Source organism: Hypanus sabinus, chromosome 30 (genome assembly GCF_030144855.1).
Source record: "Hypanus sabinus isolate sHypSab1 chromosome 30, sHypSab1.hap1, whole genome shotgun sequence".
Classification (NCBI taxonomy): domain Eukaryota; kingdom Metazoa; phylum Chordata; class Chondrichthyes; order Myliobatiformes; family Dasyatidae; genus Hypanus; species Hypanus sabinus.
In genome coordinates, this window is record NC_082735.1 from 31,839,957 (window position 1) to 31,861,868 (window position 21,912).

Here is a 21,912-nt window from a genome sequence, read left to right on the forward strand (position 1 = left end):
CCACTCTCTGAGGTTCACCTATGACTTCAAGTTCTTGTCCCACCCAACCTGAGGGGAAAAAGCCTACATGCCCTCATAATTTTGTATATCTTTATAAGATCTCCTCCTCCTCCTATATTCCAGGGCATGGTATCCAATAACCGAAGGTTTTCAATAGCATTCTGGACCCGTGAATTAAGAGGCAAAGGGGGAATTTTTATTTAACCTCAGCATAAAAATTTTATTTCTTTCTATAGCTTTTTTATTTTTGAAAGATTTTTAAAATAAAGGTATAATTTGTAAGGGTTTCTATATTGCCAAAGGGGGATAATAACTTGAGGTTTCGGAGTCATACGCTGTGGAAGAAAGTCTTTTAACCCTTGCCAGTTTTGACAAAAGAGAAAACCGAGCCCCAGTAATGCCTTCTGTCTAAATCCGTCAGGAGTAAGAGCTTCCGGGGTGAATCAGGTTTATTATCATCGACAAGTTACGTGAAATTTGTTAACTTAGCAGCAGCAGTTCAATGCAGTTCATAATCTAGCAGAGAGAAAAAAATAAATAAAAATAATAGTAATAATAAATAAACAAGTAAATCAATTGCATACATTGAATAGATTTTTTAAAAATGTGCAAAAACAGAAATACTGTATATTTTTTTAAAAAAGTGAGGTAGTGTCCAAAGATTCAATGTCCAGTTCGGAATTAGATGGCAGAGGGGAAGAAGCTGTCCCTGAATCGCTAAGTGTGTGCCTTCAGGCTTCTGTACCTTCTTCCTGATGGTAACACTGAGAAAAGGGCATGGGTGCTTGAGGTCCTTAATAACGGACACTGCCTTTCTGAGACACAGCTCCCTAAAGATGTCCTGGGTACTTTGTAGGCTAGTACCCAAGATGGAGCCGACTAGATTTATAACTGTCTGCAGCTTCTATCAGTCCTCTGCAGTAGCCCCTCCATACCAGACAGTGATGCAGCCCGTCAGAATGCTCTCCATGGCACAACATGTTGATATGCCAAATCTCTTCAAACTCCTAATGAAGTATAGCCGCTGTCTTGCCTTCTTTAGAACTACATTGATATGTTGGGACCAAGTTAGATCCTCAGAGATCTTGACACCCAGGAACTTGAAGCTGCTTGCTCTCTTCACTTCTGTTCCCTCTATGAGGATTGGTATGTGTTCCTTCATATTACGCTTTCTGAAGTCCACAATCATCTCTTTGATCTTACTAACGTTGAGTGCCAGGTTGTTGCTGTAACACCATTCCACCAGTTGGCATATCTCACTCCCGTACGCCCTCTCGTCACCACCTGAAATTCTACCAACAATGATTGTATCGTCAGCAAACCTGTAGATGGTATTTGAGCCAAGCCTATCCACACAGTTATGTGTATATAGAGAGTAGAGCAGTGGGCTAAGCACACACCCTGAGGTGCACCAGTGTTGATTGTCAGTGAGGAGGAGATGTTATCACCAATCCGCACAGATTGTGGTCTTCTGGTTAGGAAATCGAGGATCCATTTGCAGAGGGAGGTACAGAGACCCACGTTCTGCAACTTCTCAGTCAGGATAGTGAGAATGATGGTATTAAATGCTGAGCTATAGTCGATGAACAGTATCCTGATGTAGGTGTTTGTTGACCAGGTGGTCTAAAGCCATGTGGAGAGCCATTGAGATTGCGTCTGTCGTTGACCTATTGTGATGATAGGCAAATTGCAATGGGTCCAGGTCCTTGCTGAGGCAGGAGTTCAGTCTAGTCATGACCAACCTCTCAAAGCATTTAATCACTGTTGACATGAGTGCTACCTGGTGATAGTCATTAAGGCAGCCCACATTATTCTTCTTAGGTATAACTGTCACCTTTTTGAAGCAAGTGGGAACTTCTTCCCGTAGCAGTGAGAGGTTGAAAATGTTTTTGAATACTCCCGCTAGCTGGTTGGCACAGGTTTTCAGAGCCTTACCAGGTATTCCATTGGGACCTTCTGCCTTGCAAGGGTTCACTCTCTTTAAAGACAGTCTAACATCGGCCTCTGAGACGGAGATCACAGGGTCATCAGGTGCAGCAGGGACCTTCACAGCTGTAGTTGTGTTCTCCCTTTCAAAGCGGGCATTGAGTTTATCTGGTAGTGAAGCATCACTGCCATTCATGCTACTGGGTTTTGCTTTGTAGGAAGTCATGTCTTGCAGACCCTGCAAGCATCTGCACATTTCTGACCCTACCACCTGACACCATGGGGCAGAAAGACGGTGAGGTGAGTCTTCCATGCTCAGACTAGGTGAGCATGGCTGGCTTGGGACCATCAGTGACTTCGAGAATGCAAGCTTTATTTTCTGCTACTCATTTTGGATGTAGTATGGAATGGATACAATGCAGAAGGAAGCTATTTGGCCCATTGGGTCTGTATTGGACAAAAGCCTCAATAGTTCAGCCTCATCCTCCTCTAGAAGAGTATAGCATAGGATCAAGCCATTCAGTCCCAAATTTTGTGCCAAACTAGCTTTAAAAAAACCCAAACAGCAATCTCACCTACCTACACTATGGCCATAACCCTCCATTGCCCTTGCCTCCATGAGGCTATCCAAACGTCTCTTAAAAGCCTCGAATATATTTGCCTCTACCATCATACCAGGCATCTACAACTTTCCGAGTATAAAAACCTTACTCCACACATCCCCCTTGAACCATTCTTGCCCTCTGGTATTAGACTTTGTCAAGTGCATGTAGAGAGCTCTACTGCCAGGTAATCACTAATGATGATTTCCCCTCACGTTTCTGCACTAAAATCTCCGGAACCACAACATTCTGGACTGTTCCCCCCCCACCACCATCACTTCTTTCTTCCCTCATCCCTAACCATTCCCTGTTCCTTGTATTTAAGTTGTTTCTTGTATCTTGTTTCCACTCCTCTGTCCCCTCATCTCCAACCATTCCTTGTCTCTCTAAGTTGCCCATTGTTGACATCACTCAAGAACACATCACACTGCCATATCTACACTGATATCACCCAGCCCATCTGACCACCACTTTACTCACCTCCTCAGCTAACTGCGCTTAGTTGCACCTCTCTATCCATATACAAGAAAATAGTGAGCCTGAAGGGTGGAACTGGGAGCTGCCAATCAGCCCTCGTACCTGTTTGCCCTTCAGAAAGATTAAACCTGATCTCCTACCTCAGATATATCTTTCTATCCTATAAAACCCTGACGCCTCTCATTTTTAATGCACTCACTATATTTATTTATTGAGATAGAACACGGAATAGGGCCTTCTGGCCCTTGAACCCCGCCGGCCAGCAATGCCCCGATTTTAATCCTAGCCTAATCGTGGGAAAGTTTTGCAATCACCATTCCAATACGTCTGTGGGACTGTGGGAGGAAACCCGAGCACCCGGAGGAAACCCACGCGGTCGCTGGGAGAACGTGCAAAGTCCTTACGGGCAGCTTCGGGAATTGAACCCGGGTCGCTGGTTCTGTAAAGCGTTGTGCTAGCCACTACGCTACCGTGCTGCCCTTGAGGTCTCTAAAATTTCATCCCCTCCTGAATAAAGACACTCTCCTCTTTCCAATTGTGAACTAGTTTAGGTCCTTTCATTACTTTGAGAGTGTTTTATGGGAATAAATAAGAAGAAGCCATTCGTTAAATGTCAGAGAGATTATAACAATCTGTTTGCAGCTTTGCACCCCCCCCCCCCCCCCCCCCCACCTTTTTAGTGTTGTTTGAGGATGATTGGATCTTTTGCAGCTTTGGGACCTGTTTGATCCGCAGGTAAGCTTCTGCCCCCGCGTCCTCAACGTCAAGTCCACTGGTGTCATCACACCTGCCATTACTCTTGCTTCAGTTCACCTGCTGAAACTTGTAGCCGTAACTTTGTTGCTTCCAGCCAACTATTCGGGTGTACCCTTAACACTCCTTCCACCTTGCAATTTTTTGTGGCCACGACTGCCGTGTCTAAACCTACACCAGTGTCCCTTTCTTCTCTGACTCTTAGTTGACAATGCCTTGGGTTTAATTTTCCCTAATTTTTAAAAATCCCTCCATAGCTTTATTCTGGCCTGCCTCTGGACCCGCTTGCTGCTCCCAAATTCCCAGACAATTTCCAAAACTTTGTAAGATTCTGATCACCATGGGGACTGCAACAGTGCAGGCTGCAGATCATGAACTCTTTGGGGGCTTTGCAAATGTTTGCATGGTGGGCACTGGGCACTATGCTTCCTGCTGGAGCAAATGGTGGGGGGGGGGTGATGCTTTGCAGCTGCTTGTGTGTGGGAGGGCCTTTGGGGCTCATGTTTTTCTGGCATTGACCCTTTGGGGTTTTCTTCATTGAAAAGTAAGAATTTCATGTAGTATTCTGTATCCATTATCTGATATTAAATTGAACCTTTGAACAATGGCCCTGGGTTCCACTGCCAGAGTCTTCTCATTGTCAACCTCTTTTTACTCATTTTCCCTTCTTGCATCCTGCTTCCTGGACTAACCCTTTGTTGTCATAGCAATGCAGCTTATTTATTACGGCACAGGCTCAAATTCTGTTTGCTGAAGCTTGTGTGAAGTGTTTCAGAACATTTAGCTTTGTCAAAAGTGCTATATAAATGCAAGTTGTTGCTAGCATTTCACCTGTCTTTTTAAAGACCCTACAATGTGTATCAATAAAGTATATATACTTTTTAGGTGGGCGTAACAGATCCACTGTGAAAATAGTAATGGATGGAGCTGAAGATGAAGTCTTCTGCAACTTAGAACTGAAGATTGAAGGTAATGATAATGCACCTGTTGGATGTGCTTCAGCAAAAGAGCTGCATGTTCCTCAATTCAAGGAAGGAATTTCACCCACTACTCATTTGCACTTTCCATTCAAAAAGCCAAGAGTTGTTGAAGAAACATGTTCCTTGTCTTCTGGTAATAAACTATGTTCTAAAATAATAGAGTCACCAGCAGGCTGTCGCCTTCACTTTCAGTCAAATAACTTGACAGGCGACTCAGGTGTAGCTGCAGACAAAAGGCACATTCCTTCATTTCAAACATCAGATGAGGATGAAGACCTTGATGACTTATTGTTGGAACTGGACGAAAAGGAAGATGATGAAGAGGATCTAATTAACTTCACATCCGAGGAAATAGATGAGATTCTCCGGGAATCAGATGATGACATTGATAATAACTTTGATTCACTTAAATGTGGTGATGTGAATGGAATAGGCGCCGATACACTCGATGAGCATACACATAATCTTTCTTCTTTATCTCCCCCAAATACATCACATTTGCCCAAAAGCTCCCTTGTTATTGATGATTTAGAAGCAAGTGATCAAGGTGATGCCTTGATGACAAATGTTGCTGCATTGAAAGTGGATGAAGAGATTAATCAAAGTGTTAAGTCTGAAAAGCATAACCAAAATTCTATTTATGAAATTACTGAAATAGAGAAATCAGGGCAGCCGTATCATGCAACAGTCGATAGCATTGCCACGGTAACTCCCCTGCAAGGTAGTGCAGAGGATCAAACAGATGAGCGAGACCATACAAGCAGCAACGAAGCAGATCCCGAAACTCAGAATGCCGTCTCATCAGGACCTTCATCAAGCTTGCTTGAGGAAGATGATAACTCGACACTGGAACAAAATATTTCTGAAGAAGAGGCTGCAGATGGAAGAGTAAAAGAAGCCACTGACGTTACTGAATGTGGGGAAGACGAAGTCCTTGAGGTAAAGGTAAACAGGCAATAAACAATTCTTTTTGTCTTTACATGGTATAAGATATTACGTGGTGAATATGTCTTGTACTGCTGGAGTAAATTAAGTAATGTATGGAAGTCTCTAACCGAGCCTTCGTAACTATCATGATTAAATATGGTTGATTAGCATGTATTTTCTTAGAAACTGAAGCACAAAATTGAAGGCAGCTGGGAAGGAGTTCTTCACTGTTGTACTTGTCATTTAAAAAAAAATGAGCCAAGATGTAGTCGGTTCCTTTGGGTCTGCGTAAAATATCCCAAAGTCTCACGTGGAAGAAGTGGAAGAGTGTTACTACCAATGAGCTTCAGGCAGTATTCACCCCGAGAGGTTACAAAACTCAAATGAGGATTATTAAGAAAGAAAGTAGTAAATTAGATTTAAATGATATATATATATCTCAAATTAAACATTTAGAAAATACAGAAGATTTAAAAAATTAAAAGGCTCACTTTATGCTACAGATGATCAATCAAATCCCAGTCTAATATGGCACAGGATTCAATTCTTGATGTTACCCTTAACTAATTGTAGTTAATGTTTTAATTATTTCTAAGCATTTTAGTAAATTTAGAAAGTCTATTTTTAAAAGCTAATTTGTAATTAGGCACTTAATTGTTAAATGTTTCTGTATGTCAAAAACAATCAAGATCGTTATGCTTTTGTTCTGCCCCTTTCCCCTTGTATCTACATCTTTACAAAGGCATCCTCCACTCTATCTCTCAGTCCAGATGAAGGGTCTTGACTCCAAGGGTTGAAAGTCCATTTCACTCCGCCTGTGCTGCCCAACCCACTGAGTTCCTTCAGCATCTCCAGCTTCCAGCAATTGCAACCTCTTGTGTCCTCACAAGGTTCAAAAGCTCAAAGTTCGAAGTAAATTTATTATCAAAGTACATATATGTCACCATTTACAACCCTGAGATATATTTTCTTGTGGGCGTACTCAATAAACCCACAATAGAACCAATGAAAGACCGCATCAACTTGGGCGTTCAACCAGTGTACAAAAGACGATCAACTGTGCAAATAACAAAAATATTAAAATGATAATAAATAAATAAGCACTAAATATCCAGAGCATGAGATGATGAGTCCTTGAAAGTGAGTCCTTAGGTTGTCGGAACATTTCCATGACGAGGTGAGTGAAGTTATCCCATTTGGTTCAAGAACCTGATGGTTGATGGTTCCTGAACACAAAGCTGTTTCTTAGTGGAGAATTAGCTCAAGTTCATCGTTTGATTGTTCTGTTGGACGTGTGCAGAAGAGGAGATCCCTACGTTGGTACGTTTTAACTATGCATGTGCAGTTACCACATGCTTAATTTGTATTTCCCCATTATAACCCAGAATGTGCTTCACCAAAACATTGTTCATACAGCAGAATCTGGCCTGTTACTTTTCCCCATGAAATCTCCGTCCTGATAAAGTCATGCAATTGCTTTTATTTCCTTTCACTAAGTGATACCGAAATTCGGACAACACTCAAATGTTTTTTTTAAATATACTTTCATCATATGGTATCTAATATCACTTTACCAGCATTGCAGCCTGCTCTCCTGTTTCATTTTCCTCAATTCTATATTCCCATAGCTTCTCCTTGATCATGTCCTCCAGGAGCCTCACAACCTGGCCATAGGTTTTGGAGGCTTGTGTGCCTGAATGACCTGGAGAGCTACGTTGGCTGGGGTCAGGGCTTTATGCTTTGGTTCTTGGTGGGGTCACCCATGCCAAACAGGTCAAAGGGTAGAGGCCAAACTAAGAGTGGTCCACCGGTCCTCCAGGGTCGGGGGTTCAGCTTAGGGCCAACAACCCCGACTGGTCAAACAAAATAGTTATAGAAACAACAATGAAGAATCCTTCTACATCTGAGTGTGACGGGATTCCTGAGTCTCCACCCGGGACTTGCATGACTGACAGTAGTGAGAACTGAGAGGAAGCTACTGACATGATGAAAGAAGCCCTGAACACCGACAGAGATGGAGGATCTTCATTGCTGCCCGAAATGCCAGTGGCGTAACAGGCTGTAAGTCATTGTTCTTGTCAAATGGAGGTGGGCGGAATATTGGGAGATTTGTGTTATAAGTTTGGTGGCCTCGGATTGTATATTATGTTTTGATGTGGAAAGATTGCTGGAATGTCTTCCAGGAACCCCGAAAACACCAGCAGGGTGCGGCAGAGTCTTCACAAGAAATGGAACCGCAGAAATACCGCCCGCCAAAAACAGGCAGAACGTATCCAGCAACAAGGTAAACTGTCACCTGTGAATTGGCAAATTGCCGTGAGAAGTTGCTGATGCTATCTTTGTTAAAGGCTGCATTCATCTCAAAGGTAACAGTGTAGGAGCCGTGTATCAGCTGTCAATCTGCATTGTATCATAGGTTGTGATGGCGCGTGGCCAAGTGGCTAAGGCGTCGGTCTAGTGATCTGAAGGTCGCTAGTTCGAGCCTCAGCAGAGGCAGTGTGTTGTGTCCTTAAGCAAGGCACTTAACCACACATTGCTCTGCGCCGGCACCGGTGCCAAGCTGTATCGGACTAGGTCTTTCCCTCGCACAGCACCGGTGGCGTGGAGAGGGGAGACTTACAGCATGGGCAATTGCCGGTCTCCCATACAACCCTGCCCAGGCCTATGTCAACGTCGAAATCGATGGACAGCCGAAAAGAAAAAAAAAAGAATGTATTATAGGTAGTTGGTCACATGGGATGGGTTGTTGGCAATGCAGTTGTTAGGTGCATATTTATGCTTTGTCATTAGGGTTAGTTTAGAGATAAGGGAGTGAGCTAGGAGGTGTTAAACTTTTTTGTTCACCTCTTAAGTTTGTTTAATTCTGTAGATTTAACGTGGCAGTTGGGTCCAGGCCCAGCATATCACTGCGACAGGGCCCAGGTCATAGTTCAGGGGACTACACGGTTTTAGGACAGTTTAGGTGCTGGTCCAGCTGCTCTGAAAAGGCTGGACTGCAGACGAGAGTCAGGCTGATGCTGCTCTGCACGGCACTCAGGCTGTGAGATTGCTCCGGGCTTTGTGTCTACGAGATTCATGCTGATTTGACCCGCTGTGTGATAAATTGAGGCTACGGGCCTGTTCCGGGCTTCGTGTCTATGGACTCACTTTTGTTCTGAATGCTGTTGCTTGCGTTTATTGTTCGCACAATTTGTTTTTTTTTCTCTCTCTGCACATTCTATTTTTAAAATTGGGGTTCTTTCAGGTTTCTTGTTGTGTGGCTGCCTGTAAGCACATGAATCTCAAGGTTGTATAATTTATACTTTGATAATAAATGTACTTTGAACTTTAATTACAGTGGCGAAAGCTTAAGTATGTTTAAATATGCTAAAACTGTTTATTTCTTTATATTGCCAGTTTTTGTTTCATTAGTTTTTATCACTTCAAGATTGTTTGTTTTGCTAGTTTCTTAATAAAAGATTGAACGTATCCTTTGACTTTGGAACCTTGTTATTTGGATTGCAGAGCACTTCATACAGGGTCAACCCCTCCCTACCGTGCTTAGTCTCTAAGTGACGTTGGTTTGCTCGAGTAGTGGCTACAAACAGATTGTTCACTTGCCAGAAGCTGAGGTTAGCATTTGAGGGGTGTTTTTTTTAGTGGACGACTCTACACAGTTGGTATCCTATCGGGAAAGAGTAACCCAGGCCTAGTCACTTCATCAGGACTGGGAAGTCAGAACAAGAAGGTGGCAGGGGGAGGAAGTTGTCCAAGGTGGTAGAGGTGATAGGTGAAACTGGGAGAGGGGGAGGGAGTGAAGTAAATTAGTGAAAGTCGATTGGTGAAAGAGGTAAAGGGGGAATCTGACAGGAGACGATAGAAGATCAAGGAAGAAAGGGAAGGAGGAAGAGCACCAGAGGGAGGTGATGGGCAGGTAAGGAGATAAGGTGAGAGAGAAAACTGGGAATGGGGAAGGGGGACAATAACCGGAAGTTTGAGAAATTGATATTCATGCCATCGGGTTGGAGTCTACCCAGACTGAATACAAGGTGTTGCTCCTCCAACCTGAGTGTGGCCTCATCTCACACTACAGAGATCGGTGATGACCATTGTTGTTTGCCATATATAAATGACTTAGTGGTCAGTAAGTGGAATGGTGGGCCGCCAGGAAGGCACAAGAGGTTTTGCAGATGCTGGAAACCTTCAACGTCACATGTAAAATGCTGGAGGAACTCGGGGGATTTAAATGATAGATGTAAATCAGAAACAGAATCAAGTTTAATATCACCAGCATATGTTTTGAAATTTGTTAATTTAGTGGCAGCAGTACAATGCAATACATGATAATAGAAAAACTCTGAATTATAGTAAATATGTGTGTGTTTATATAAAATGTAAAATAGTTAAATTAAGTAAATAGTACAAAAAAAAATAGAAATAAGACGAATGAGGTAGTTTTCATGGGTTTAATGTCCACTCAGAAATTGGATAGCTGAGAAGTTGTTCCTGAATCGTTGAGTGTGTGCCTACAGGCTTCTGTACCTCCTGTTGGTGGTAGAAATGTGAAGAGGGCATGCTCTGGGTGGTGGGGGCAAATTAAACTATTAGAAAATGCGGAATATTTAAAAAATAACCCAGCCTACTTTATGCTACAGATTACCAATCAAATCCCACTCTGTGTCTAATCAAGTCTTGAAATTACTGTTAATCAGTGTTTTAATTATTTCTGTGGAGTGGAATCAACAGTCGACATTTTGGGCTAAGATTAATGTAAGTCTACGCAGGGCTGAGGGAAAAAAATAGCTTCTTACCAGAAAGAGAAATCGATACTCATGCCATTAGATTAGAGGCAACCCAGATGGAATATAAGGTGTTCCTCCTTCACCTTGAGGGTGGTCGACATCTTGGCACAAGAAGAGGCCATACACTGACATGTGAGAATGAAATCAGAATTAAAAAATTTGCCCACAGGGATGGATGCTCGATGAAACGGTCCCCTGATTTACAACAGGTCTCACCAGTGCAGAGGAAGCCATATTGGGAGCATCTGTCACAATAGATGACCCCAGCAGATTCACAGGTGAAATTCTGCCTCACTTGGAAGGACTTCTATGAATTTGGTTTAGATTGGAGACTGATACATGTATCTCACCAGTTAAATCGGTCAGCACAGTTCATTTCCCAAAAATAGTCATTATTTTTGGAGTTATGTCCCAGAAAATAAACTTTTAAATATTGTTTTGATACCTGTTTTGTTTTCCACATATTAATGTACATCTGGTTATTATCTGTCTTGATCTTTCACTTCCAGTATTCCCTTTGGCCTCTAGATGGAAGTATTGATTTATGCTGAACCAAAGCAGCCGTAGAACCCTCAATAGGTGCTTCTGTAATGGCAGTAGGTTACCCAATTTCTTTTGCATTCGTTACACTCACATTATCTGCTCGGTTTGCTTGGAGTGCTTCCAATCTAGGATGTCACGCATCTGTGTGAAAATAAAGCACTCAACTTTAATTGAAAGAAAGAAAAGTCTTTTTTTATTTTGGCATCTTCCAATCGGTCCTTTTTAGCCGGAAATGTCGACTGTTTATTCATTTTTATGGATGCTGCCTGAGCTATTTTGTCCAGGATTACTGATGAGTTCATGTTTCCTTTTCAGATCAAATCCTGTATTTAGTAAGGAGATGGAACGAGAGAAAGAACAATATCTTAGGGATGTTTTGAACCACGTGAAGGGAAGTTATGTGAATCAAGGTAACCTGTAGTGCGTGGAACAGAGTGTGGAAAATTTTGAAATAAAAGTCCGTGAATTCCTGAAATGTGTTGAAATTTTGAATCATCCTCGTCTTCGAAACAACAAATGCTACTATATTATAGAGGGTGGGGTGTGGTTGAACAAACTAACCTCTGAATCAAATTAACATAGAAATTGTCCATTCATAATGTTCTTGGGTTTTTGATTGTTTTTGGCTAACCTGTAATTAAGGTAAGTTTCATTCGTAAAGTCTATGTAAATCGACCTTGTTTGAGGAAGAGGAAATCCTTTTTTGTTTACCATTCAGTTTTTTATTTATTAATATACAGTGCGGAATAGGCCCTTTGAGGTGCGCTAACCAGCAATCCCCCAATTTAATTCTAGCCTGATCGTGAGACAATTGACAGTGACCAATTAACCTACCAACTAGTAAGTCTTTGGACTGTGGGAGGAAACCAGAGCACTTGGAGGAAACCCACGTGTTCACTGGGAGAACGTACAGACTCCATACAGGCAGCGGGCGGGAGTTGAACCCTGGTCGCTGGTACTGTAAAGCGTTGTGCTAGCCACCATGTTACAGTGCTGTCCTAAACGTTCCTTAATGTTCTATTTCCTCTTTCTCTTAGGCTTTGAATGTCTCTTTAAAATGTAATTCTCAATGAAAGCAGGGAGGAAAGGTTTTAATTAGATTGCATATTCTGATTTACTGTTTTTTTTTTATTTTCCCTATTTTATATCTCTTTTGCGGCATTCAGCTGGTGACTGTACATCTTTATTTTATCGGCACGGTAGCCTAGTCGTTAACACAATGCTTTACTGTGCCAGTGACCCGGGTTCAATTCCCGTCACTGCCTGTAAGGAGTTTGCACGTTCTCCCCGTGACTGTGTGGGTTTCCTCTGGGTGCTCCAGTTTCCTCCCACAGTCCTAAGAAGTACCAGTTGGTAGGTTAATTGGTCATTGTACATTGTCCCGTGATTAGGCTGGGATTAGATCAGGAGTTGTTGGGTGGTGTAGTTCGAAGGGCTGGAATGGCCTATTCTAAGCTGTACGTCAATTAATAAACAATAAATAATAATAATTTCATCATTATGACTTTGGAGAACTGCAATAGGATCATATCTACTCACTGGCTGTCCATGTGACCTTGGATCACCTAGACAATAAATGTGTTGTTTATTGACTACAGTTCAGTGTTTAACTATAACTCTGATCGAAAAGCTCCAGAAACTGAGCCTCTGTACCTCGCTCTGCAACTGGACTCTCAGCTTGCAAACCTGAAGACTATAATCGGTGCAGATTGGAAATAACATCGCCGTGTCGCAGACGATCAATACTGACACACGTCCGGGGTGTGTGCTTACCCCACTGCTCTACCCTCCGTATACACATGACTGTGTGGCTAGGAATAGCTCAAATGCCATCTATAAATTTGCTGACGATACAACCATCGTTGGCAGAATCTCAGGTGTTAACGAAAGGGCGTACAGGCACGAGGTGCATCAGCAAATTGAGTGGTGTCACAGCAGCAACCTTGCACACAACGTCAGTAAGACCAAGAGCTGATTGCGGACTTCAGGAAGGGTAAGATGAGGGAACACACACCAGTCCTCGTAGAGGGATCAGAAGTGGAAAGTGTGGGCAATTTCAAGTTCCTGGGTGTCGGTATCTCTGAGGACCTCACCTGGACCCAACATATTGATGCAGCTGTGAAGGAGGCATGACAGCCATTAGAAGTTTGAGGAGATTTGGTACGTCAACAAAAGCACTCTCAAATTTCTACAGATGTACCGTGGAGAGCATTCTAACTGGTGCATCGCCGCCTGGTATGGGTGAGAGGGGGCAGGAGGGAGGTTGTTGCACTGGATCAAGCTGCAGAGAGCTGTAAAATTAACCAGCTCCATCATGGGCACTAGCCTCCAGAGTACCCAGGGCATTTTCAAGGAGTGATGTGTCAAGGCAGCATCCATCATTAAGGACTCATCACCCAGAGGATGTGCCCTGTTCTCATTGCTACCATCAAGGAGGAGATACAGGAGCCTGAAGGAATGCCGTCAGTGATCCAGGAACAGCTTCTTCGCTCCACCATCCAATTTCTGAATGGACATTGAACCCATGAACACTTCCGCACTACTTTATATTTCCTATTTTTTTGCATGACTTATTTAATTCAATGATTTAATATATATTTTCTTTATTCTGTCTATGTATTGTACTACTGCTGCAAATTTAACAAATTTCCTGGCACGCGCCAGTGATTTTAAATCTGATTCTGGAGGTTATTTCCGTATTTGCTAAAGAGATTTCATTGCGGAAAACAATCATCTTTGTTGCATATTTGAGTTACAGAAATGCTGATAATGGTACTGGGAACAAATTTTAATTGATCGTATTTTATAACTGCGTTACATTAACCATACCACAAGGAGGCGGCACAGTCACATGGCGATTAGCGTTGTGCTTTACAGTGCCAGTGACCCGGGTTCAATTCCTGCCCCTGTCTATGAGGAGTTTGTGCGTTCTCCCCATGACTGCGTGGGTTTCCTCCAAGTGCTCTGGTTTCCTCCCACGTTCCAAATACTGTACATACTGGTTTGTAGGGTAATTACTCACATGGGTGTAATTGGCAACATGGGCTCGTTAGATTGAAGAGCCATGCTACGTCTCTAAATAAAAGAAATAATAATTAATTAAGAAACTTCCGTAAATATTTGAAACAATTGGATCAGTTAGCGTTGGGGTGCCAACATTTAGTAGGCTACTACTTTGGAAATGTAGTACTCATATCATAAAGGACATAGTTTATAGATCGCCACCACACATTGATTCAATTTATCTTTCCCGTCACACATTCAGCTCCATTAGCTTTAGTTTCCTTATCTGTTTCCACCGATCAGCCATTAGTATCTCCCTCTGCCCTGCCAGGTTACATCTGCCCCTCATCCCTCAATTCACTTGGTTCCACCAATCACCTACTAGCCCCTGTCTCGCCCTCCTGACCTATTTGCAGAACTGTGCAAAAGTCCTAGGCACAGGTGTATAGTTAGGGTGCACTGTATTGCAGTAATTTTATGTATTTCACTGCACTATTGCTGCAAGAGAAAAAAAATAAAATTTCATGATATATGTGAGTGATGATAAACCTGATTCTGATATGGGTCTCTATTGTGGACTGAGAGTGGGAAGGGGGCAGGAAGAGGGGGGAATCATGGTTGGGGAAAGGGGAAGGGAGAGGGGAGGGCTTGGGAAGTGTCAGAGAGACATTCTGTAATTGTTCAGAATCTAATGAGCTTGCCTGGTGTGTCAGGGCTGGGTGAGTCTGCACCTGCGCCAACCCCTGCCCTGGCACTCCTCTGTCACTTGTCTCATGGCGCTACATCCTCACCACTCCCAACATCCTTTGGTCCCGCCAGGTCAACAAACTCGCTTTCCACTCCTTGTTGACAAATACAGTATTGTACAAAAGTCTAAGGCAGCCTAACCTTAAGACTTTTACACAAAACTGTATGCTGACACTCAACTGCAGTACCTCACCCCGAAATGTTAACCATCTGACTCGCTGTTCCTCCACAGATTTGTTTTTAACTCCTAATTTCAGTGTCGGCAGTCTCTTGTGTCTCTTTGATTTTTCTAGTTAGCCAACTATAGTGGTCAAATTGCATTAAATCTTTGTCGTTGATCTCGACGTTGAGAGAGAGAGAGAGAGAGAACATAAAGTTACTTGCCACATAATCTGTATTTGAGTCTGCTGAAGGTAGTGTTCACAATTTAGTGAAGTCTTTTTCAGAGTCCTGATGCATTAAGTCACAATTCTGACCTCGAGGGCTGCTTACAAATGTATACTCTGTAGCAGAGACCCTGTACTCTTTGGCAGTTCTTGGGGCTTCTCGTACCCAAAATTATTGGTAAGAGCGCAGAGCAAACTGTGGAAAGCGGCAAAAGATGCTATGTTAATTCAGAATCGGGTTCAATATCACTGGCAAATAGAACTAGGAAGATTATGCAGTTTAATATGTGACTTAAGGAATTGGTTTGGGAGGGAGGACATAAGATTTTTGGATCATTGGGCTCTGCGCCAGGGAAGGTGGGACCTGTATAAAAGGGGTGATTTGCATCTGAACTGGAGGGTGATTTAATATCCCAGTAGGAAGGTTTTTTAATGCTGCATGGTGGGGTTTAAACTAGAGTTGCAGGGGATGGGAACCAAGTGCCAGAACAGATAATGGAGAGGCTCTGGAGGCAAATGTTGATCAGACCTCAGACAAAGTCAGGAATCAAAAGGTTGAGCACGGTGCGACTAGTGTCCTGAGCTGCGGATATTTCAATGCAAGAAGTATTGTAGGAAAGTATGCCAGAAAGTATTATATGCTGAAGATGAGGTAGTGGGTTTACAAACAGGAGGCAATGTGCAGTGAAGAGAGGCTGTTGATAGGGGAAAATTGCAGTCAACAAGATGAGTTGCAATGTAAAAGGGGACAAAATTGAAAAGGGTGAATACAGAACTGAAAGTGTTGTATTTGAATGCACGCAGTGTTTGGAAAGAGGTGGATGAACTTACCACATCGTTGCAGATTGGGAAGTATGATGTTGTAGGCATCACTGAATTACGGCTGAAAGAAGGTTATAGCTGGGGGCTTAATGTCCAAGAATACACATTGTATCGAAAGGACAGGCAGGAAGGCAGAGGGTGTGGAGTTGCTCTGTTGGTAAAAAATGAAATCAAATCATTAGGAAGAGCTGAGTTAGTGGTGGAAGGTGTTGAATCATTGTGGATAGAGCTAAGGAATTGCAAGGGTAAAGATACCTTGTTGGGAGTTGTATACAGACCCCCCCCCCCCCCCCCCCACCAAACTGTAGTAAGAATGTAGCTTACTAATTACGACAGGAGATGGAAAGTAGAAGCCAAAAGGGCAATGTTACAATAGTCATGAGGGACTTCAAAATGCAGGTAGATTGGGAAAACCTGGTTTGTGCTGGATTCCAGGAGAGGGAATTTGGAGCGTGCCTATGAGATGGCTTTTTAGTGCAGCTCATGGTTGAGCTCACTGGGGGATCAGCTATTCTGGATTGGGTGTTGTGCGATGAACCAGAACTGATTCGAGAGCTTAGGGTAAAAGAACCCATTGGGGCAAGTGATCATAATATTAAATTTACTCCAAAATTTGAGAAAGAGAAGCTAACGTCAGATGTGTCAATGTTACAGTGGAGTAAAGAGAATTACAGAAGCATGAAAGAGGAGTTGGCCAGAATTGATTGGGAAAGAACACTGGCAGGGATGATGGCAGAGCAGCAATGGCTGGAATTTCTGGAAGCAATTTGGAAGGCACAGGATATGTACATCACAAAGAGGAAGAAGTATTCTAAAGAAAAGATGACACAACCGTGGCTAACAAAAGAAGCCAAAGCCAACATAAAAGCCAACAAGAGGGCATATGATAGAGCAAAAATTAGTGGGGTTAGCAGATTGGGAACACATTAAGATAAAAATGGAATAAGAAAGTAAGCTCGCCAGTAATATTAAAGAGGATACCAGAAGTTTCATCAGATACATGAAGTGTAAAAGGGAGATGAGAATAGATGTCAGGCTGCTGGAGAACAATGGGGGACCAGGAAATGGCCGTCAAACTGATTAAGTATTTTGCATCAGTCTTCTCTGTGAAAGACACTAACAGTATGGTGAAAGTTCCAGGTGTTAGGGGTCATAAAATGTGTGACTTTACCATAACTAGAAAGAAAGTTCTTGGGAAGCTAAAAGTTCTGAAGGTAGATATGTCACCAGGACCAGATGGTGTACACTCCTGGGTTTTGAAAGATGTAGGTGGCTGAAGGAATCATGGAGGCATTAGTAATTATTTTTCTAGAATCACTAGATTTTGGATTGGTTAAAAGGAAAAAGGAAACTATAGGCCAGTTAGTCTGACTTCAGTGGGTGGGAAGATGTTGGAGTTGATTATTAAGGATGAGGTCTCAGGGAGACACATGAAGGCACATGATGAATAAGCCATAGCCAGCATGGTTTCCTCAAGGGAAAATCTTGCCTGACAAATCTGTTGGAATTCTTTGAAGAAATAACAAACAGAATAGACAAAGGAGAATCGGTTGATGTTGTGTACTTGAATTTTCAGGCGGCCTTTGATAAGGTGCCACTTTAAAAAGCTATGAGCCTGTGTTATTACAGGACAGACTCTAGCATGGTTAAAGCAGTGGCTGATTGGCAGCAGGCCAAGATTGGGAATAAAGGGGGCTTCTTTCTGGTTGGTTGCAGGTGACTAGTGGTGTTCCACAGGGGTCTGTGTCGGTACCAGTTCTTTTTATGGTCTATGTCAATGATTTGAATGTTGGAATTGAAAGCTTTGTTGCAAAGTTTGCAAACAATATGAATGAAGCCTGGTGGAGGGGCAGGTAGCTTTAAGGAAGTAGAGAGGGTGACAGAAGAACTTAGACAGATTAGGAGAATGGGCAAAGAAATGACAGATGGAATACAGTGTCGGGAAGTATATAGTCATGTACTTAGGTAAAAGAAATAAAAGGATCGACTATTTTCTAAATGGAGAGAAAATACAAAAAACTGAGATGCAAAGGGATTTCGGAATCCTTGTGCAGGATTCCCCAAAAGTTAATTTGCAAGTTGAGTGTGGTGGGGAAGGCAAATGCAATATTAACATTCATTTCAAGAGGACTAGAATATAAAAGCAAGGATGTAATGTTAAGACTTTATAATGTATTGGTGAGGCCTCATTGGAGTTTTGTGGGTAGTTTTGGGCCCCTTTTCTTAGAAAAGATGTGCTGATACTGGAGAGGGTTCAAAGGAGGTTCACAAAAATGATTCTAGGACTGATCAGTTTGTCATATGCAGATTGTTTGATGGCTCCGGCCCTGTATTCACTAGAATTCAGAAGAATGAGTGATGACCTCATTGGAACCTATCGAATGGTGAAAGGCCTTGATGGAGTGGATGTGGAGAGGATGTTTCATATGGTGGGAGAGCCTAAGATCCAAGGACAGAGCCTCAGAATGGAAGGGCATCCTTTTGGAACGGAGATGAGGAGGAATTGCTTTAGCCAGAGTGTGGAGAATCTGTGGAATTCTTTGCCACAGGCAGCTGTGGAGGCCAAGTCTTTATGTATAATTAAAGCAGAGGTTGATATATTCTTGGTTGGTCAAGGCGTGAAGGAATAAAGGGAGAAGGCAGGAGAGTGGGGCTGAGAGGAAAATTGGATCAGCCATCATGAAATGACAGAACAGACTTAATGGGCCAAATGGCCTAATTCTGCTCCTTTCTCTCCTATGTCATGAAATCTGTTGACTTTGCACAGCAGTATAATGCAATTCATAATAAAAGACAAAAAAAGAATTACAGTAGATATATAAAACACTTAAATAACTTTATAAAGTATTTTCCATAAATTGCTCTTGTGCTGCAGATTCATGAATATTGTAAAGGACAAAGCATGGGAGAATATTAACAGTTCTGGCAATGAAAGAAATTAAAAGTTGATGATATAGCAAGTGTGAGATGAAAGTTTTCAGAATTTTCAGAAGGCACCTCCAAGATAGTAGCAGATATTAAATTATATTGTGCTTGGTGCAAAAATCATTTGGTATGTTCAGGATCTCAGCCATTAAGGTTTCAGCCAATGTGCACGGTTGGTAAATTGGATTGATACTATCCTGCTGGATAGATGTGGCCAATGTCTTTTACAATTTCAGGGCAGCCAATGGTAATTTTCTTACAGCAAGGTAAACACCCCTGAGCAAGGTAGAATATATTTTCTGGAGTTGTGCAAGGAATGCATGTTGAACTCTCAGTTGTACAGACTTACGGTTTGTGACCATTGGGATAATAAAAAAAGGGGGTTCGGCTTATTATTTCACCTTGGGGGTGCCACCTGAAGTAGGGCTACGCTCCCCAAAGGCCGCGCTGGAATGGCAGCCTAGTTTATGCTATACAACTCATCTCCCAAGTACGTAACCACTAGACCAAAGCCAACACCGTTACGCTTTGCGGCTTCAAAACATTAAACTACTTCACAAGGAAGTCAAAGGAGTCCGAAATGTGAGTCTAGCTTAGAGCGAAGCACGCATGCATCATGTGGTAGTATGATGACGTACGTAGTTCACATATTTATACATAAAAGATGTAATTAATTAGTTAAACCGAATGCTTAATCTGTAGGGTAATGTAAGGGGTGGAAAGATATGCATAATTCACAACCACTGACAGTGAGATGGGTTTCACTTTAAGAGGCTGGTCTGACATGATGATAGGAACACAGAAAACCTACAGCACAATACAGGCCCTTTGGCCCACAATGCTGTGCTAAACATGAAAATACTTAAGGTTACTCATAGGCCTCTATTTTTCTAAGCTCCATGTACCTATCCAGGAGTCTCTTGAAAGACTCTATCGTATCCTCCTCCTCCACCTCCTCATTCCACGCACTCACCACTCTCTGCGTTTTAAAAAAAAAACTTACCCCTGACATCTCCTCCGTACCTACTTCTAAGCATCTTAAAACTGTGCCCTCTCGTGTTAGCTGTTTCAGCCCTGGGAAAAAGCCTCTGACTATCCACACGATCAATGCCTCTCATTATCTCATACACCTCTATCAGGTCACCACTCATCCTCCGCCATTCCAAGGAGAAAAGGCCGAGTTCACTCAACCTATTCTCATAAGGCATGCTCTCCAATTCAGGCAACATCCTCTATGTGAAGTTTTTTTTAACCACACGTTATGTTCTGTGTTGGGTTGATAGTAAAGTGAGTTGTTATGGTTTCCCCTAAAATGCCTCTGCTGTTTATTTTACGGAAACCTACAAATCAACATGTTTAGAGGATTACTCAAATATTGCTGAAATATTAAATACCCAATAGACATCAATAAAGTTTGCTTTACATCTATATCCTTTGCATAGACATTAAGCAATTGTACATATGATAGTACACTTCAAACTCTTCATCAGCCAATGCGAAATCAAGCTGATCCAAATTACTTCCTTCCAATAAATAAGTTGTCTGTGCTGGTGGTGTAGTGGTATCCGCACTTGGGCTTTGGAACAAGAGGTCCCAGGTTTAAATCCGGCTGCCTCCTTGCATGCTTGCATCGAGCTTGCAACTCGGCCTTGTAAAACAGACAAGCACTAAAGCAACGACAAGGTTGCTGCCCGATATGCTGAACAAGGCGCAGGGAAAATAACGGACAGTTCTGCTTCGAAGTTCATAGTGGACAGAAGATCCATATTGTCATTCCCCACTTGAGAATGAAGTAGCAGGTCTGGCAGCTTAACCTGGTAATGACAAATATTTCTAGGCCCCACTGTCCTGTAGCTCTTGTTCATCTGTCGGATTGTTTGATTGGGAAGCATGAAGGGCGCCACTGTAGCATAGTGGTAGGATGGCGCTATTGCAGCTCAGGGCATCGGAGTTCGGAATTCCCAGTATGTCAGACCCATGGAATGTGTGGGTTTCCTCCAGGTGATCCGGTTTCCTCCCACAGTCCAGAAATGTACTGGGTAAGTTAATTGGTCATTGTAAATTGTCCCGTGATTGGATTAGGGTTACCTAGGGGTTTGTCATGGGTTGCTGGGGGGTGTGGGTCGAATATCCAGATATTCTGTATATCTAAATAAATAAATGTGATTGCTAATTCTGCAAGATTTAGGGAATTGTTTCTTGTAATATTAATATAGTATTATATGGGAATATATAATATAATAGTGATTATATAGCAATATAATAGTGATTATTATATAGCAATATAATTATTATATAGTTCATTCATTTGTAATGTGGCATAACATATGACATGTGCGATCATGGTCTTTCTGCGACCGTGATTGTTCTTAGCAAATTTCTGTACAGAAGTGGTTTGCCATTGTCTTCTACTGGGCAGTGTCTTTAAATTATCAATACTCTTCAGAGATTTTGCCTGGCGTCAGTGGTCGCATAACCGGGATTTGTGATCTGCACCGGCTCCTATGGCTTCATCTGACCCTAATCGGTGGCTGGTGCTACACCTTGGCTGAAGGTGACCTGCAGGCTAGAGGAGGGAAGGAGAGCATTTTACCTCCTTTGAAGGAGACATAGCTCCACCCCACCACCCTATTACAGTATATAATAGTATATTGATAAATTATTAATATAGAAAGGAACATCAATGTAGAAATGGTGAGATCTTCTTCCTCATCTTTGTTTACCTTTATAATCAGTGGGGAAACGAGCTGTCTTAATGCTCCTTGAGGATTATTGAAAATTAATTTTAAAATGTTACTCTTGGTAGTGATTAACCCGGTGTTAACCATTGCAGCAGTTGTGACATTGAGTTTTCCAAATTTAGGTAACCTTCTAACCAATGAATTCTTCCCCTTTTCCCTTCTGATCATCCTCAGGCCCTCCCGATTTTGCCCCCTTTTCCCTTAAGCACCCCCCCCACTCTTGCCTCTCCTTGCCTCACATTCACCCACATTCTGCTGCCCTCGCCTTTCCTACCTCATTCTCACTCCATCTGCCATTC

At 42.4% G+C, this 21,912-nt stretch overlaps 1 protein-coding gene across 6 annotated transcripts in view; it reads left to right on the top strand.

Annotated features, from left to right (window-relative positions):
* The window catches only part of LOC132383512 (S100P-binding protein-like), a 78,214-nt gene that overhangs the window by 46,215 nt on the left and 10,087 nt on the right, over positions 1-21,912 (top strand). For 2 of the 6 annotated variants that reach the window (XM_059954556.1, XM_059954558.1), the window contains exons 2-4: positions 4,644-5,683; positions 7,849-7,949; positions 11,305-11,399. In XM_059954556.1, coding sequence (XP_059810539.1) covers positions 4,676-5,683; positions 7,849-7,949; positions 11,305-11,399 — 1,204 coding nt within the window. In that variant the 5' untranslated portion in view covers positions 4,644-4,675. Of the gene's footprint in view, positions 1-3,716; positions 3,741-4,266; positions 5,684-7,848; positions 7,950-11,304; positions 11,400-21,912 lie in introns of those variants that run through there. The other 4 variants (XM_059954557.1, XM_059954559.1, XM_059954553.1 and 1 more) reach the window with 4 other exon arrangements.